At 43.4% G+C, this 18,430-nt stretch overlaps 2 protein-coding genes across 5 annotated transcripts; one reads left to right on the top strand and one right to left on the bottom strand.

Moving 5' to 3' along the window:
- Positions 1-264: 264 nt before the first annotated feature.
- On the top strand, positions 265-10,556 carry LOC110497052 (DDB1- and CUL4-associated factor 6). 4 transcript variants are annotated; one of them, XM_036951837.1, is made up of 15 exons: positions 265-841; positions 1,145-1,206; positions 1,313-1,405; positions 1,548-1,733; positions 2,284-2,397; positions 2,626-2,761; positions 3,282-3,487; positions 4,113-4,206; positions 4,513-5,023; positions 5,143-5,184; positions 5,399-5,561; positions 5,762-5,918; positions 8,426-8,514; positions 8,839-8,947; positions 9,109-10,556. In XM_036951837.1, exons 1-15 carry the CDS (start codon positions 751-753, stop codon positions 9,135-9,137), a joined length of 2,082 nt encoding a protein of 693 aa, XP_036807732.1. In that variant the 5' UTR covers positions 265-750; the 3' UTR covers positions 9,138-10,556. The 4 variants fall into 4 exon arrangements, with proteins under 4 accessions (XP_036807732.1, XP_036807734.1, XP_036807733.1 ...); XM_036951839.1 differs by having other exon boundaries at positions 266-841; positions 5,423-5,561; XM_036951838.1 differs by having other exon boundaries at positions 267-841; positions 4,116-4,206.
- Positions 10,557-11,624: 1,068 nt separating this feature from the next.
- On the bottom strand, positions 11,625-18,381 carry LOC110495619 (thiamine transporter 1). Its single transcript, XM_036951842.1, has 6 exons — positions 18,143-18,381; positions 17,048-17,611; positions 16,436-16,682; positions 16,041-16,233; positions 13,445-13,586; positions 11,625-13,316 (listed from the first exon to the last, which is right to left on the bottom strand). Exons 1-6 carry the CDS (start codon positions 18,263-18,265, stop codon positions 13,125-13,127), a joined length of 1,461 nt encoding a protein of 486 aa, XP_036807737.1. The 5' UTR covers positions 18,266-18,381; the 3' UTR covers positions 11,625-13,124.
- Positions 18,382-18,430: the final 49 nt, after the last annotated feature.

Here is an 18,430-nt window from a genome sequence, read left to right as displayed (position 1 = left end):
AATTACACACGTGATTGGAAATGGTACAATGTAAAAAATGAACTGAAGCCAGACACTGACTCTTGGACACACTTTTAAATGACACGAACCACATTATCAGCTGACACAATGGATTTAACACAGGTAGGAAGATGCGGTTTTGTCTGATGAAACTAGAATCTATGGTTATTATTATAATATTATAATAAGGTTATTATATAAATACTGTGTCACTTTGAGATTGTTTTTCAACGAAAAGCACTTTATAAATTCAATGTATTATTATTATTATTATTATCTAGGCACTAATGTATACCATAATAATTTGTCATTGACCAAAACTAACACATACTTACACAGGCTAATTCACAGGCCGATCACCACAAAGAGTTCAATAATATATTTAGGGCTCAAGAAGTAGGGGGCTCAAAACAGGGAGGGACATGGAGTTTGGGGGGAGGCTAATCTGGGCCTGCGCAGTGCTCACGCTCCCTGGCCACATACCATCAGCACGACCTTCTTCATGAGAGACCAACGTGAAACTTTTCAGTGTTCTAGAGATTTGTTCATCCGAGAAAGTCTGCCAGCCAGACGACGATACCAAATATAAACAATTGTAGCGACTGAACTCCAGAAGCGACTGAAGTCCAGAAAAATAATATTTTGTAGCCTAAATTTTAAGACACCATGACTTCAACTTTTTCCGTGGAGATATTTCAGTAATACTTGCATAAAGTGTGTTGTTTGTGAGGCGGACAGTGTTTCGACACCATGCCCTGTACCAACAATCTCATTTGGGATATTAGGAAACGAACCATCGGTTCCAACAAAATAAACAACTTTACAAGGAGTAACTACTTAGGTGAGACAAACGTTTTCATTAAATATGTTATGTGCAAATGGTCTATATACTACTTTATTGTCATTGTACTGTATGTGTCAGTGTGTTAGTAACATGTTTTACAACAGCCTACTGCCTTGCGCTAGGAATTGATCTAAGACACACTGTTTCTTTTATTAGCAGTGTTTTATATCAATTCATACTTTACAAAGACTACTTATTGTATTTAAACATTTGTGTTGGCTAAAATAATAATTTTGTGAAAGGGACTACCTTATGGGATACCTAAAACTGTTCTTATGTTTTCATAATGATTTCCTGTAGGAAGAAAAGAGTTTGTTCAAAGGTTGAAACTTGAAGCCACTCTTGATGTACATGAGGGCTCTGTAAGTACCAACATGCCTTACAGAAGTGGTTAACAGTGTAAGTGCAGTGTGACAATTGCATGATATCATCCAGTGTTTTTCAAGCTGTTATTGTTTTTCATGACAGGTCAATACGATATGCTGGAACGACACAGGAGAATACATCTTATCTGGGTCAGATGATGACAAACTGGTCATCACGAACCCATATAGCCGGAAAGTAAGAAGCAACATATTTGTGCCAAAACATTGTTTATGATCGAGGCACCGTACAGCACATGCTTCAACCTGTTGACGCAGAAGAGACAGAGAGACAATATATGTGCCAATATAAAGTCCCCCGCTATTTTTCCACTCTCCAGGTCAAGGCATCCATTACATCATGGCATCGATCCAATATCTTCAGTGCCAAGTTCCTGCCCCAAACCAACGACAGAATGATCGTGTCTGCAGCAGCCGACGGCAAGATCTTCCTCACCAACGTAGAGAGGGGTTCCAACATGGACCCTGTGTTGCAGTACCACTGTCATAACGGTGCCGCCTACGAGGTGAGGGGGGCGGGGGCGTCTGTGTTATCCAGCATTTCAATCTTATCGCCATCGGAGTGTAATTCAATAAAGAGAGTTGATTAATATATCCAATCTATCACATCTCCATCTCCATCACATTTACCTCAACGTCTGTTATTGCTGTGGAAGGTAGGAATGGTATGTGGACCATAAATACGTCCTTGGTGTGTTGCTGCAGTGAAAGTCATCTATTCTAAAGCCCCCTGTCTATCAGTAGACAGGAATTCTAATTCTGTTCGACGGCCCAATCAGAGCAGGTTCTGGATCTATTCTAAAACCTGTCTATCAGTAGACAGGAATTCTAATTCTGCTCGACGGCCCAATCAGAGCAGGTTCTGGATCTATTCTAAAGCCCCCTGTCTATCAGTAGACAGGAATTTTAATTCTGCTCGACGGCCCAATCAGAGCAGGTTCTGGATCTATTCTAAAGCCCCCTGACTATCAGTAGACAGGAATTCTAATTCTGTTCGACGGCCCAATCAGAGCAGGTTCTGGATCTATTCTAATACCTGTCTATTTCTATTGGTAGATATTGACGGTACCTAGTGACCCTCATTCTTTCCTGTCCTGTGGAGAGGATGGAACAATCCGGTGGTTTGATGTCCGAGTTTCTCCTGGCTGCTGGCAAACTAACTGTAAAAAGGTAGGTTTGCGTTATGATAGTACAGCTAAACTCTATTACAGGCAAATGAACATTTCTTATGTAACTATGATGTTATTACTACAGTTTTATTGTGTAGTTACATATGTATAAAGGCAACTTGTTTTTACTAACGACTTTTCGCCACCATGTTTACCAGCAGTTTTACCTACTACTCAAACAACCGATGTCAGAGTTCCCTTAATGAAGATATCGTTTCTTATTTACCAGGACATCCTGATTGACTGTCGGCGAGCAGTAACATCCATAGCCATATCCCCTGTGGAATCCTTCTATCTGGCTACTGGCTGCTCTGACAGCTCAGTCCGTATCTATGACAGGAGAATGCTGGGTACCATAGCAACAGGTAAGCACAACCTCAACGGTGGCTACAGGTAGCCTAGCGTTTAGAGCGTTTGGCCAATAACAGAAAGGTTTCTAGTTTGAATCCAGAGCCGATAAGATAAAACATTTGTTGACATGACCTTGAGCAAGGTACTTAACCCTAATAGCTCCAGGGTCACTGTTGATAATGGCAGTCCCTGGCTGTGACCACTCTGAGGGTGTCTCAGGGGGACTTGGGATATGCTAAAAACACATTTCCAATTCACACGTGTAGAATGTTCATGTGTGAAACAGGACAAATATAATCAAGCACCGACCAGATAATAATAATAATAATTATTAACTCAAGGCAATCAGATAACTAAAAATGAACTAATAATTCTATCAATGTCAGTAGTCTTGAAGGAATCCCACTACCACAGTACATAACATAGTTCATCACTGTTTGATTGTCTTTGGGCTCAGTGGTGAGAATAACATTTTCTTCTGAAGGTCTGTATGGAAAATAATAATTTCCTATATACATCTCATCCACTCTGCAGGTTTCCAGACAGGAAGCGGGGTGGCAGGAATGTGTGCGAGGTTTGTACCGAGGCACCTGCTCAACAAGTCATGTCGCGTGACCTCATTGGCCTTCAGTAGGGACGGCAGGGAGGTGCTAGCCAGCTATGCCTCAGACTATCTCTACCTGTTTGACCCTAAAGATGACAAGGGACGCGAGCTGAAGGGACCGTCACAGGATAATAAGGTGAGAACATTCCTCTCACTTACTGTGTATCACAGTACGAAAGACTGGATTCAAGTTTACACAACATCTGTGCACTCACACCAGTTTCTGGAAGCTTCTACCACATGACATGCTGTGTGTGTGTGTATGTGTGTGTGTTGACAAGAGGGGGTGATGTGTTGTCCCATCTCTGGGCTATTTTTGCCTCACCAATAGATAACGGTCTGCTGTCTGAATCTGTTCTGGGAAAGGCATTTGAGCTGTGTTCTCACACACACAGCTGCTGAACACATAAGCCAGAGGGCTTCTGGGTAATCTGCTGGGTGAGGCAGCATATTTTGTACAGAACTCGATACATACAACACAAGGTAACGTCACCGTTCCTGTACAAACACCACGGAACTAGTGTAACCTATGTGCACTAAGATAAACCTCCCTGTCCCCCTCCTTCTTGTGTATGAGACCCCTGGTATCGCCTGCCAGAGCCTAAGACACCTGGCAGTGAGGGCTGGGAATGTGAGCCCCCAGTGGAGGGAAGAGGAGGGGAGTGGGGGGTCTCAGCCATAGGGAAAGGGCGGTTATTTTGGTCAGGCCTGTGCCCGTGCTCTGCTGCGACTGATGAAATGTCACTGTGTTTCTCTCCTAGCAGAAGGAGACTCAGCAGAAGCGTCTGCGTCTGAGAGGAGACTGGTCAGACACTGGACCCCTGTCACGGCCAGAGAGCGAGAGGGAGAGGGACGGTAAGAGAAGCTCCTCGCCCCACTAAGTCCCCACTCACCTAAACACAGCTGACACAACACGTGTGCTATCGATGACAGAAGTGCACTCTCACTTGGTCCTATTGCTCCCAGGTGGTGCAGTGGTCTAAGCGAAGAATTTGTTCTTAACTGACTTGCCTAGTTAAATAAAGGTTACATTAAAATATATATATTGCATGGATTAACACAATACAATTATACATAAGCATGATATTATTAGATGATGTAAACTTTCACATCACTGTCTATGAGTAATATGATGGGTTTTGAACCCTCTTCCTCCTGTAGGAGAGTCCAGGCCTGGAGTGTCTCTGATGCAGAGGATGTCAGACATGTTGTCACGCTGGTTTGAGGACGCCAGCGAGGCCCAGAACAACAGAGGAGCCCGTCCACAGCCACGACCCAGGGTAGACCCTGCAGCAGCTCCACAAGGTAGTGGGCTTCACCAGGAGGCTGTGGTGCTAGGGAATCCAGCCCCGTCTCAACCAACATCAACAGCCAGCTTCTCCTCCTCCATGGAGAGCCCGAGGAGCCGTAGGAGTGGCATGGGGACAGGAAGTCTCCAACCATCTCCTGGGGAACCAGTCCTGAGTCTGACATACAGCGACCAGGGCACCACCAGCAGCACCATCCAACTGGACTTCTCCAGCGGTGGCGCCAGCGACCAGGGGGAACCCCCGCGGATCAGGAGCCCAGAGCAGGTGTCCGACACCAGGCAGATCTCATCCCTCAGCCAGTCGGAGGTGGAGGGCGTGGGAGAGGAGCCCACACCACAGCCCCCTGGGGAATGGATGCAAAGGTATGGTACTATGATTGCATTGACTGAGGCATAGCTGGTCTACACAGTTAATCATTGAACTACTACAGTCATGTCTGGCTATTAAAGTGGATGTCTTGTTCCCATCCTTCCTTCCATAGATTTAATTTGAGAGGATCAGAATTAGGGGAAAGAGTACTCAGGTAATTATTTGCCATGGCAACAACAACTAAGAATGAGTTCTTCTTCACTAACAATAGATGTGTCAGATCAGTAGCTTAAATAACGTTGATAGAACAGTTGGAACTTGCTGATGTTGGGTGTTTCCTCGTTGCTCAGTGCATTAAATTAAACCTGCAGTATAGAAATTACACTTCTCACGTGGCTTGACTTTGATTGGATTTAATGACTCTACAGACATGTTGTATATCCTTCCGAAAGGCGCTCTGCTGCTGCGCGGATCCAGGAGATTTTTCGGCGGCGGAAAGAGAAGAAGGAGTTGGCGGATTGCGAGACTCGCCGTATCGGGACGCCCTCAGTAGAAAAGGTCTACAAGGGCCACCGTAATTCCAGGACTATGGTACAGTACAGTAGAACAGTACTGAGGATTAAGACAAGCTTGAAGTCATGATTTAGTCCACCAGAGGGGGACCTTGGGCAATATGTGGTGATAACGGCTTCAACTTCTTGTCAGCTATATTTAACATGCAGTGCTTTAGGTATTGCGAAGTAGCTATGTGGAATACTCATTCAAGCTTTTGTTGTTGTTGTTGTTTATAGACCAATCAGTGTTGTTTCTGGGGTGACCAGTTTGTGCTGAGCGGCTCAGACTGTGGTCATATCTTCATCTGGGACAGAGAGACAGGGGAACACCTAATGCTGCTGGAGGCAGACCAGCACGTTATCAACTGTCTGCAGCCACACCCCTACGAACCACGTGAGTTCACTGCTTCTGACAGTCTCACACTGAAGGTGGTTTTAGTGAACACCCAGTCTGGCTCTTACAACTCAAAGGCTTGAAGGCTGTGACTTTACAGGTACGGTGCATTCAGAAAGTATTCAGACCTCTTCACCTTTTCCACATTTTGTTACTTTACAGCCTTATTCTAAAATGGATTCAATTAGTTTTTTTTCCTCGTCAATCTACACACAGTACCCCATTTTTGTGGAGGCAAATGTATATAATAATAATAATAAAAACAGCAATATCACATTTACATAAGTATTCAGACCCTTTACTCAGTACTTTGTTGAAGCATCTTTGGCAGTGATTACAGCCTTGAGGCTTCTTGGGTATGACACTACAAGCTTGGCACACCTGTATTTGGGGGAGTTTCTCCCATTCTTCTCTGCTGATCCTCTCAAGCTCTGTCAGGTTGGATGGGGAGCATTGCTGCACAGCTATTTTCAGGTCTCTTCAGAGATGTTAGATTGGGCTCAAGTCCTGGCTCTGGCTGGGCCACTCAAGGACATTCAGAGACTTGTCCCACTCCTGCGTTGTTTTGGCTGTGTGCTTAGGGTCGTTGTCGTGTTGGAAGGTGAACATTATTCCCAGTCTGAGGTCCTGAGCTCTGGAGTAGGTTTTCATCAAGGATCTCTCTGTACTTTGCTCCATTCATCTTTGCCTCGAACCTTACTAGTCTCCCAGTCCCTGGTGCTGAAAAACATCTCCACAGCATGATGTAGCCACCACCATGCTTCACCGTAAGGATGGTGGTGGCCAGGTGATGAGCGGTGCCTGGTTTCCTCCAGACGTGACGCTTTACATTCAGGCCAAAGAGTTCAATCTTGGTTTCATCAGACCAGATAATCTTGTTTCTCATGGTCTGAGAGTCCTTTAGGTGCCTTTTGGCAAACTCCAAGCTGACTGTCATGTGCCTTTTACTGAGGAGTGGCTTCCGTCTGCCACTCCACCATAAAGGTCTGATTGGTGGAATTCTGCAGAGATGGTTGTCCTTCTGGAAGGTTCTCCCATCTCCACAGAGGACCTCTGGAGCTCTGTCAGAGTGACCATCGGGTTCTTGGTCACCTCCCTGATCAAGTCCCTTCTCCCCCGATTGCTCAGTTTGGTCGGGCGGCCAGCTCTAGGAAGAGTCTTGGTTGTTCCAAACTTCTTCCGTTTAAGAATTATGGAGGACACTGTGTTCTTGGGGACCTTCAATGCTGCAGAAATGTTTTGGTACCCTTCCCCAGATGTGTGCCTCGACACAATCCTGTCTCAGAGCTCTACGGACAAATCATGTCCAATCAATTGACCACAGGTGGAATCCAATGAAGTTGTAGAAACATCTGAAGGATGATCAATGGAAACAGGATGCATAGCAAAGGGACTCACAGCAAAGGGACTCACAGCAAAGGGACTCACAGCAAAGGCTCTGAATACTTATGTAAATAAGGTATTTCTTTTTTTTATTTGTAATAAATTTGCAAACATTTATAATTGAATTCATTTATTTTGCCAGCAGCATACCACCAGCATACCACCACTGCTGGCTTGCTTCTGAAGCTAAGCAGGGTTGGTCCTGGTCAGTTCCTGGATAGGAGACCAGATGCTGCTGGAAGTGGTGTTGGAGGGCCAGTAGGAGGCACTCTTTCCTCCGGTCTAAAAAAAATGTCCCAATGCCCCATGGCAGTGATTGGGGACACTGCCCTGTGTAGTGTCCTGACTCTGAGGTCATTAAAGATCCCATGGCACTTATTGTAAGACTAGGGGTGTTAACCCTGGTGCCCTGGCTAAATTCCAATCTGGCCCTCAAACCATCATGGTAACCTAATAATGCCGAGTTTACAATTGGCTCTCCTCTCCCCTGTAACTATTCCCCAGGTTGTTGCTGCAAATGAGAACGTGTTATCAGTCAACTTACCTGGTAAAATAACAGATATATACAATTTTAGAATAAGGCTGTAACGGAACAAAATGTGGAAAAAGTGAAGGGGTCTGAATACTTTCCGAATGCACTGTAACTGCCAAAATAAGCAATTAATATCCCATCATGCTTAGGATGATGTATAAATATGCTGGGCAGGCCATCATTTTGGGCCAACCTGGCTATGCCCCTGTAGGATGACAATGTCCCCATCCACAGGGCACGAGAGGTCACTGAATGGTTAGATGAGCATGAAAACGATGTAAAACATATGCCATGGCCGTCTCAGTCACCAGATCTCAATCCAATTGAACACTATTGGAGATTCTGGCGCGGCGCTTGAGACTGCGTTTTCCACCACCATCAACAAAACGCCAAATGATGGAATTTCTTTTGAAAGAATGGTGTCGCATCCCTCCAATAGAATTCCAGACACTTGTAGAATCTATGCCAAGGTGCTTTGAAGCTGTTCTGGCTTGTTGTGACACAACGCCCCATTAAGACACTTTATGTTGGAGTTTCCTTTATTTTGGCAGTTACCCGTTTATTCATTTGTTCATTTTTCTGTTCATTCCAGTGTTAGCCACATCAGGGATAGATTCCAACGTCAAGATCTGGTCACCGATGGAGGAATCACCATCATTCAACAGAGTACTCGCTGAAGAGGTGTGACATTATAAAAACATTCATGTCACAGGAGGTTGGTGGCACCTTAATTGGGAAGGATGGGCTCGTGGTAATGGCTGGAGTGGAGTAGGTGGAACGGTATAAAATACTGCAAACACATGGTTACTATGTGTTTGATGGCATTCCAGTCGCTCCGTTCCAGCCATTATTAGGAGCCGTCCTCCCCTCAGCAGCCTCCACTGATTTGTGTGCTTTACAATCAAACAGGTGTGTGGAGGACAGAAAGGCTCTCATCATAGTGACATTGATGAAGCCATTGGAACCTCTGATCTCCTGATACCTGGTGCTCTGTGTGTCCTGTAGGTGACCTTCCGTAATGAACTGATGCTGGAGGAGACCAGGAACACCATCACTGTACCTGCCTCATTCATGCTGAGGATGCTGGCCCAACTCAACCACTCCATCACAGCAGGTGAGCGCGACACACATCCCCACACAATCTTCCAACCCGGCATCCCTAGTGATAACCCGTGATACAGAATGGCTATGGAGTCTATCTTAAGTGGTTATAACATGTGTTATAACAGCAGTCACTGACTGGTAATATTGGTCATCTCTTTCTTTCGTCTACAGAGTCTGAGGACAATGAGGAAGACGAGTAGCCCTATCCATAGCTTCCACACTGGACTGTTGAATGTGTGAAGTAGAAACTACATATTATCTCATTGGATTCACTTTGTGGCCTTTATAGTGGTAATGTTACCATAGGGACTGGAGTATTGGACCTCATCTAGTGTAGGTTATAAAACACTAGAAGAGGTTGTGTTGATTTTATAAATATAGTTTATATTCAGATGTAGATCAAGGAATGTTTTCTACCTATTTATATATGTTGTTCAGGTGTCCAGCCTCTCCGTCTGGCTGGGAGAAGTGTTCTCTAGATGGTATCTCCTTATTCAGCCTCTCCGTCTGGCTGGGAGAAGTGTTCTCTAGATGGTATCTCCTTATTCAGCCTTTCCGTCTGGCTGGGAGAAGTGTTCTCTAGATGGTATCTCGTTATTCAGCCTCTCCTTCTGGCTGGGAGAAGTGTTCTCTAGATGGTATCTCCTTATTCAGCCTCTCCGTCTGGCTGGGAGAAGTGTTCTCTAGATGGTATCTCCTTATTCAGCCTCTCCGTCTGGCTGGGAGAAGTGTTCTCTAGATGGTATCTCCTTATTCAGCCTCTCCGTCTGGCTGGGAGAAGTGTTCTCTAGATGGTATCTCGTTATTCAGCCTCTCCGTCTGGCTGGGAGAAGTGTTCTCTAGATGGTATCTCGTTATTCAGCCTCTCCGTCTGGCTGGGAGAAGTGTTCTCTAGATGGTATCTCCTTATTCAGCCTCTCCGTCTGGCTGGGAGAAGTGTTCTCTAGATGGTATCTCCTTATTCTGCTCTGTACTTTGTGAACCTCAGGCCTTTTTGTGACAAGTCACATTTCATCTTACTTTGTGGCTTTTCCTGATACTCTGCAACGACGGCTTCAGTTCTGACTGTTGTCAATGTGCTTGTTTACCAAAGAGAATGTGTTTAATTTAAGAATTTACGAATTTACGAAAACAAACAAATAAATCAAATATATTTGCTTGAAATAAATCACCCGGTTCTTCCTTCTGAAATGGCTAATTGAACGTTAATAAGGAAGCATTTTGTTACAGTATGAATGAATAGGTAGTTCCAGTATGAATGACTAGGTAGTTACAGTATTAATTACTAGGTAGTTACAGTATGAATGAATAGGTAGTTACAGTATGAATGACTAGGTAGGTAGTTACAGTATGAATGAATAGGTAGTTACAGTATGAATGAATAGGTAGTTACAGTATGAATGACTAGGTAGTTACAGTATGAATGACTAGGTAGTTACAGTATTAATTACTAGGTAGTTACAGTATTAATTACTAGGTAGTTACAGTACTAATTACAAAGACATGGTAATTGCAATGAAAATATTAAATGTGAATAAAAATCCAGTATCTGGATTAGAAGCTACATTTTTACATTTATGTAACCAGAATAAAAGCATCAGGTTGCTTCAAACTCTCAACACTTGAGTTGTTTTAAATACATACTGATATTATGATGCATGCTGGGTGACGTGAGCACAAATGTCTCAACACGAGTTGTTTTAAATACATACTGATATTATGATGCATGCTGGGTGACGTGAGCACAAATGTCTCAACACGAGTTGTTTTAAATACATACTGATATTATGATGCATGCTGGGTGACGTGAGCACAAATGTCTCAACACTTGAGTTGTTTTAAATACATACTGATATTATGATGCATGCTGGGTGACGTGAGCACAAATGTCTCAACACGAGTTGTTTTAAATACATACTGATATTATGATGCATGCTGGGTGACGTGAGCACAAATGTCTCAACACGAGTTGTTTTAAATACATATTGATATTATGATGCATGCTGGGTGACGTGAGCACAAATGTCTCAACACTTGAGTTGTTTTAAATACATACTGATATTATGATGCATGCTGGGTGACGTGAGCACAAATGTCTCAACACGAGTTGTTTTAAATACATACTGATATTATGATGCATGCTGGGTGACGTGAGCACAAATGTCTCAACACGAGTTGTTTTAAATACATATTGATATTATGATGCATGCTGGGTGACGTGAGCACAAATGTCTCAACACTTGAGTTGTTTTAAATACATACTGATATTATGATGCATGCTGGGTGACGTGAGCACAAATGTCTCAACACGAGTTGTTTTAAATACATACTGATATTATGATGCATGCTGGGTGACGTGAGCACAAATGTCTCAACACGAGTTGTTTTAAATACATACTGATATTATGATGCATGCTGGGTGACGTGAGCACAAATGTCTCAACACTTGAGTTGTTTTAAATACATACTGATATTATGATGCATGCTGGGTGACGTGAGCACAAATGTCTCAACACTTGAGTTGTTTTAAATACATACTGATATTATGATGCATGCTGGGTGACGTGAGCACAAATGTCTCAACACTTGAGTTGTTTTAAATACATACTGATATTATGATGCATGCTGGGTGACGTGAGCACAAATGTTTGTATTCAGAAAGAAGAAACAAATGTCCCACATTTGTAAACATTTTATACTACAAAACTATTTGTTTATTGAAAAACATTACACATAAGAACAAAAACAGGGAAGACTGAAGAGAGAATGTAGTGAGAATGTAGTGAGTGTGAAGTCAAAATGAACATATTGTTAAAATATAAAATAAACATGAATTGTTTCTTAAAATGCCTACTATAATTAGGTGCTCTGTTCAATCATACCATCTGCATAGCGGTTGTTTTGGCGGTGTCGGAGGTGGAACTGCTTTAGCAGACATCTGCATAGCGGTTGTTTTGGCGGTGGAAATGTTTTAGAGCTGTCAAATCTACAAGCTGCTCCCAGCATAACACCTAAAGCGGACCTCGCCATTTGCTGCATGGAGTCCCGTTAAAGAGAAGTCCTATGCAGTCGTTTACAAGTTAGAACACTGGAATGTGAGATGTCATCTACACCTCGATTAGCGGGTGTCAGCTAACAGCGGTTAACACTTGATCTGATTGAATCCAGGCCTTAGTATCATGACATAAATATGTTACCAACATGATTCTCATTATGACTGAAGAAAACAGAACGAGGCTAAACTTTTGACTATTTTAGGGGATGCTCTTGTAACAGAGGCAGCACATTGTGTAACCGGTAAGTTAGAACATGTACTGTAGGTGCTTTTGGTCTTTCAGTGACCACCAGACAACACTGAATCAGCTCTCAGTACATAATCATCCCCTTCAGTCATCTGCTACAGCGCTCAGCCTTTCAACTACTGGGATTTGTATCGATAGTAAAAGAAGAAGCTAATTTGTATTAATACAGTATAGCTGAACCACTTCAGTAGTAGACCTACATTCAAGGCCAGTGAATATAATCCAATAATATACTGTAAATATGGCCTCCAACTCCATGTCAATCACTTACATATGCTTTTCATTTTTGACCCATGAATGTATGGCCATATTTATCTAAAGACACTTGACAATCTATTGCTGATCAATGAAATCTTTGCGACATTTGAATCGATGCTTGTGGGTACATTTGATAAAAAGCTATTCTTGCAACAATTGAACTCTAACAATTCATAACATATTTCTAGCAGTTCAGAATGTAACATGTATTGCTTATCCGTTGACTGCCTTTGGTAGTTAAGACAGGGATTTAAAGTGTGAAAATCAGATAGCAGGCCGACGACCATTATGCAACATACACCACAAACAAAGCTTGTGTGACAAAAAAAATTGGAAGTCACAAACAAAGCCTAAATATAGGCAAACTACACATTTTCATTAAACCCATAAGGCTATCATAGAAACATTCAAATGTTACACTCTGCAAGTGTTTTTAGGCCTGCACCCAATCCATCAACCATGTGCTTGAGCAAGCGAAGGCGTACAACACACTTGCATGGTGTGATGACCCCGGTTGGGGTCAATTCCATTTCAAATCATCCTGAATTGACTGAGTTTAAGTGGAATTGGGTCCAACACTGGTCCTGACGTGTTCCTCTTTGTTAGTACTGCACCATAAACAGGTAGTCATGTCCCTGTGATCTGCTGCAGCTCGTTGAGGGGAGGAGAGTCTCTGCTAAGGCAGTCTGACTCAGTCTCTCCACTATCAGTCTGAGGCTGGGCCGCTGGCTGGGATCTTCTCCTCAACATCAGCTTGTACAGCCCGGCCATGAGGAAGATCACTGCGATCACAGCGAAGTAGCTGGCGTATATGAGAAACTGTGAGACGGAGAGAGAGAAAATATTTATCAAGCTTCATCAGTGTTGTAACAGTAATACGACTCTTTAAAAGCAAAACATAATTTACATCCAAACATCATGGATAGTATTGTCTTTAGACAAGTTACCTGTGGGAAAATGTCCAGGCCCAGCCCGACAGAATCCACTACCACAACAGTAAGCAGAGTCTGAAGCAGCAGGGCAATGAAAGTGTTCACTCCAAACACTAAGGCATATCGCTGCATACTCAGGTTGGCAGCAATCTGAAACCTGGTGGAGCACAAAATATTGTCTTTAGAAATAGAATTTAAAACATAAAAAGTGGAGTTTGAATACACAGTAGAAAGATGAAACTGAATACACAGTTAAGATATGTCATAGGTAGACAGCTAGCTACAGTAGAAGCCTACAGCAATGATACAATTGAGTCAAAACATTACTAAGAAACTTTAAGTCCCTGGACATCATATGGTTTCAGGGGATGTCTGTCCTAATCACGTAGCGATGGTTATATCATGTACTGTAGGTCAGGATGTCTGTCTGTCCTAATCACGTAGCGATGGTTATATCATGTACTGTAGGTCAGGATGTCTGTCTGTCCTAATCACGTAGCGATGGTTATATCATGTACTGTAGGTCAGGATGTCTGTCCTAATCACGTAGCGATGGTTATATCATGTACTGTAGGTCAGGATGTCTGTCCTAATCACGTAGCGATGGTTATATCATGTACTGTAGGTCAGGATGTCTGTCTGTCCTAATCACGTAGCGATGGGTATATCATGTACTGTAGGTCAGGATGTCTGTCTGTCCTAATCACGTAGCGATGGGTATATCATGTACTGTAGGTCAGGATGTCTGTCTGTCCTAATCACGTAGCGATGGTTATATCATGTACTGTAGGTCAGGATGTCTGTCCTAATCACGTAGCGATGGTTATATCATGTACTGTAGGTCAGGATGTCTGTCTGTCCTAATCACGTAGCGATGGTTATATCATGTTCTGTAGGTCAGGATGTCTGTCCTAATCACGTAGCGATGGTTATATCATGTACTGTAGGTCAGGATGTCTGTCTGTCCTAATCACGTAGCGATGGTTATATCATGTTCTGTAGGTCAGGATGTCTGTCTGTCCTAATCACGTAGCGATGGTTATATCATGTACTGTAGGTCAGGATGTCTGTCCTAATCACGTAGCGATGGTTATATCATGTACTGTAGGTCAGGATGTCTGTCCTAATCACGTAGCGATGGTTATATCATGTACTGTAGGTCAGGATGTCTGTCCTAATCACGTAGCGATGGTTATATCATGTACTGTAGGTCAGGATGTCTGTCTGTCCTAATCACGTAGCGATGGTTATATCATGTTCTGTAGGTCAGGATGTCGGTCTGTCCTAATCACGTAGCGATGGTTATATCATGTACTGTAGGTCAGGATGTCTGTCCTAATCACGTAGCGATGGTTATATCATGTACTGTAGGTCAGGGTGTCTGTCCTAATCACGTAGCGATGGTTATATCATGTACTGTAGGTCAGGATGTCTGTCTGTCCTAATCACGTAGCGATGGTTATATCACGTACTGTAGGTCAGGATGTCTGTCTGTCCTAATCACGTAGCGATGGTTATATCATGTACTGTAGGTCAGGATGTCTGTCCTAATCACGTAGCGATGGTTATATCATGTACTGTAGGTCAGGATGTCTGTCCTAATCACGTAGCGATGGTTATATCATGTACTGTAGGTCAGGATGTCTGTCCTAATCACGTAGCGATGGTTATATCATGTACTGTAGGTCAGGATGTCTGTCTGTCCTAATCACGTAGCGATGGTTATATCATGTACTGTAGGTCAGGATGTCTGTCCTAATCACATAGCGATGGTTATATCATGTACTGTAGGTCAGGATGTCTGTCTGTCCTAATCACGTAGCGATGGTTATATCATGTACTGTAGGTCAGGGTGTCTGTCTGTCCTAATCACATAGCGATGGTTATATCATGTACTGTAGGTCAGGATGTCTGTCCTAATCACGTAGCGATGGTTATATCATGTACTGTAGGTCAGGATGTCTGTCTGTCCTAATCACGTAGCGATGGGTATATCATGTACTGTAGGTCAGGATGTCTGTCTGTCCTAATCACATAGCGATGGTTATATCATGTACTGTAGGTCAGGATGTCTGTCCTAATCACGTAGCGATGGTTATATCATGTACTGTAGGTCAGGATGTCTGTCTGTCCTAATCACGTAGCGATGGTTATATCATGTACTGTAGGTCAGGATGTCGGTCTGTCCTAATCACGTAGCGATGGTTATATCATGTACTGTAGGTCAGGATGTCTGTCCTAATCACGTAGCGATGGTTATATCATGTACTGTAGGTCAGGATGTCTGTCCTAATCACGTAGCGATGGTTATATCATGTACTGTAGGTCAGGATGTCTGTCCTAATCACGTAGCGATGGTTATATCATGTACTGTAGGTCAGGATGTCTGTCCTAATCACGTAGCGATGGTTATATCATGTACTGTAGGTCAGGGTGTCTGTCCTAATCACGTAGCGATGGTTATATCATGTACTGTAGGTCAGGATGTCTGTCTGTCCTAATCACGTAGCGATGGTTATATCATGTACTGTAGGTCAGGATGTCTGTCCTAATCACGTAGCGATGGTTATATCATGTACTGTAGGTCAGGATGTCTGTCTGTCCTACTCACGTAGCGATGGTTATCAGCAGCATGTAGGTGGCTCTGAAGACCACATAGGAGGTGTAGCACACCCAGATGTTCCTGATGGTGTCCATGAGGTACACAGCCACAGCCATGACCACTGAGAAGATGCAGAGAGCCAGCTCTCCCCAGACTGCCCAGGGGACCTTGATGGAGCCCACCCCGAAGGCTGCTAACGCACCTAAGCATAGACACCAGGGGCGTGATCAGTCAGCAGACAAACAGAACATGCATTGAAATTAAAATGTGCATTCTTATTTGATTAGATTCTGCTTCCAGGCTGACTTGGAAGTATGGTAACGCAAGACTATTCTGTAATCAGTTCAAGTAGTATCTTCTCAGGTTCTAACTCCTCTGAAACGGTACTTCATCATCAACTTTACCTAACAAGGTGGAGACTGTCTCCACGTATCCATTGTAGATCTCAAACTCCTGGGAAGGCAGGACTTTCTCCCACAGGGCCTGAACATAGTTGACCAACTGGAAGTAGCCACACGTAGAGAGGGCCCACCACACCGACCAAGACAGGAGGGCAGGGCATGAGTAGCACTGCAGGAAGTCTTCCCATAGGATCCTTAACACGTCCACTAAGCCACTGCTAGCTCCACCCCCATCACTGGCCGTCACGACCTGAGTGAAGAAAATTGTACACAGAGTTGAGTAAGAACTTGCGTAAGAATCAACGGACTCAAATGCTCTGAAAAAAAAACTGCTTCCTGAAAGTGAGTGATGAAGCAAGGTTTAAGTTCAAAGTATTTTTTGTAAATGCTCTAGTATTACAGCATTCAATGGTGTCAATCTAGTGTCTTTCAATTTGGGACAGCAGAGTTGCATGACATCAATTAATAAACAACAATGAATGGTTTTAACTCACAGAGCTACAACATGGTTCAACAACAACATTACTCAGTCTTTCAAAGAGGCCATAGTGACCTGTCTTACCAATAAAAACATCACACACCAAAAAAAGAAGAAAAAAAAAAAAAGAGGCTCACCATGGTGACCTCATCAATCTTCAGAGGTACTTTGCTCTCAGGGTCCTCTGCTTCATCCATGGGAACCCTGCTGTTCTGATGCACCGGCTTCTCCCCCTCTGTCCCCTGGCGCTTATGGAAGAACAAGCTCTTACTGGGCATGGGCAAAAACCAGGGCGCCACGAAGGCCAAGACGGCCGACACCAATGTGATAATACAGAGGTAGAGCAGTGGGATCTGAGCCACAGACACTAGCAGCTGCCCAGCCAGCGAGCCAGCAGCGGAGCCCAGTAACGTAATACTACGACAGTAACCAGTGACTCTCTGGTACTGGGCCGGCTCCACCACACTGTAGATGTAAGAGTAGTAGGCTATGTCTGTGGCAGTGGCGAGGCCAAAGAACAACTCCAGAAGCTGCATGGCCAGCACGCCCTGGGCCTTCACTAGCATAAAGTAGGTCACTACCAAGCTCACCGCCTGCAGGATCAGCACAGGCTTGTAACACAGGTAGTCCGTGGCCAGGAAGACTGGGAAGAGTAGCACGAGGTAGGAATAGGTCCATATTGGGTAGATTTCATTTACAAGCTGTGGACAGAGGATATGTAGACAAAGTCAGCCATGTTATTGTAATTCACTCCTAAGGACAAAAAAGATAAACGCTTCCAATGGACGAAAATGTGATGTAAGGCTAATATTCAAGGTTGCTGCCTGTTTAGCTCTTACAAAGCAATAAGTAACCTCCATTTAAGTTAACTAGGCTACCTTTCTTCATTGGTGCCACAAGGGAAAAGCAATTATTTTCGGATTTTAGATTTTTTTTTCAAAGGATTTGAGACCACATGAGCTAGTGGTCCTATTAAGAAAATATTTCAAGGATTGTAGTCAAACTGGATTAGCACGAGGACACAGAAACAATGTTAGTAAAAGAAAGTTACAGAAGAGCCAACGGTTCTCTTGGTTGTAACGTTATATTGGTGATAAAGAAATGTAAAAAAAATACCATTCCATGATTGCATTAACGTTACAAATATTCACATTATTTTGTAGAGTTAGCTGGCTAAATGTAGTTGCTTTTTGCACAACGAACAAGAAGCTAATGCTCGTCCTTCCACTTACCTCTGTTTCAGTAAGGTTTTTATCAGGTCCCATCAAAAACGCAGTTAAGAAAGGCTCAGAAGGTCGGAGATTAGAGAAGAATCCATAAACACAAAGTAAGATCGTGGGATATAGTTGAGACATGTCAACCCAAAAAAGCACACCATAACATGACCTCCACGCACCACTGTCACTAGATTTGATCTGACAGCAATATGGAAAACCAAGTGAAAATATTGTGCGTCGCAGTAAAATGACGACAGAACCTTCGGCCAATTAAATGAGAGCCAAGAGGGGGTTCGGCTAAGG

This window comes from Oncorhynchus mykiss, chromosome 18 (assembly GCF_013265735.2).
Source record: "Oncorhynchus mykiss isolate Arlee chromosome 18, USDA_OmykA_1.1, whole genome shotgun sequence".
Classification (NCBI taxonomy): Eukaryota; Metazoa; Chordata; class Actinopteri; order Salmoniformes; family Salmonidae; genus Oncorhynchus; species Oncorhynchus mykiss.
Note: the sequence above shows the minus strand (reverse complement) of the source record. Positions and strands in the feature narration are given on the sequence as shown.

Excerpts from the sequence above, each read along its gene's own strand:
- LOC110495619 (XM_036951842.1), bottom strand. The coding sequence starts at position 18,265 with ATGTCTCAACTATATCCCACGATCTTACTTTGTGTTTATGGATTCTTC. Across the intron at positions 16,683-17,047 it reads AGATTGATGAGGTCACCATG|GTCGTGACGGCCAGTGATGG; the intron begins GTGAGCCTCTTT and ends TTCTTCACTCAG. Across the intron at positions 13,317-13,444 it reads GCCTGGACATTTTCCCACAG|TTTCTCATATACGCCAGCTA; the intron begins GTAACTTGTCTA and ends TCCGTCTCACAG.
- LOC110497052 (XM_036951837.1), top strand. The coding sequence starts at position 751 with ATGCCCTGTACCAACAATCTCATTTGGGATATTAGGAAACGAACCATC. Across the intron at positions 1,406-1,547 it reads CGAACCCATATAGCCGGAAA|GTCAAGGCATCCATTACATC; the intron begins GTAAGAAGCAAC and ends TCCACTCTCCAG. Across the intron at positions 5,024-5,142 it reads CCTGGGGAATGGATGCAAAG|ATTTAATTTGAGAGGATCAG; the intron begins GTATGGTACTAT and ends TTCCTTCCATAG.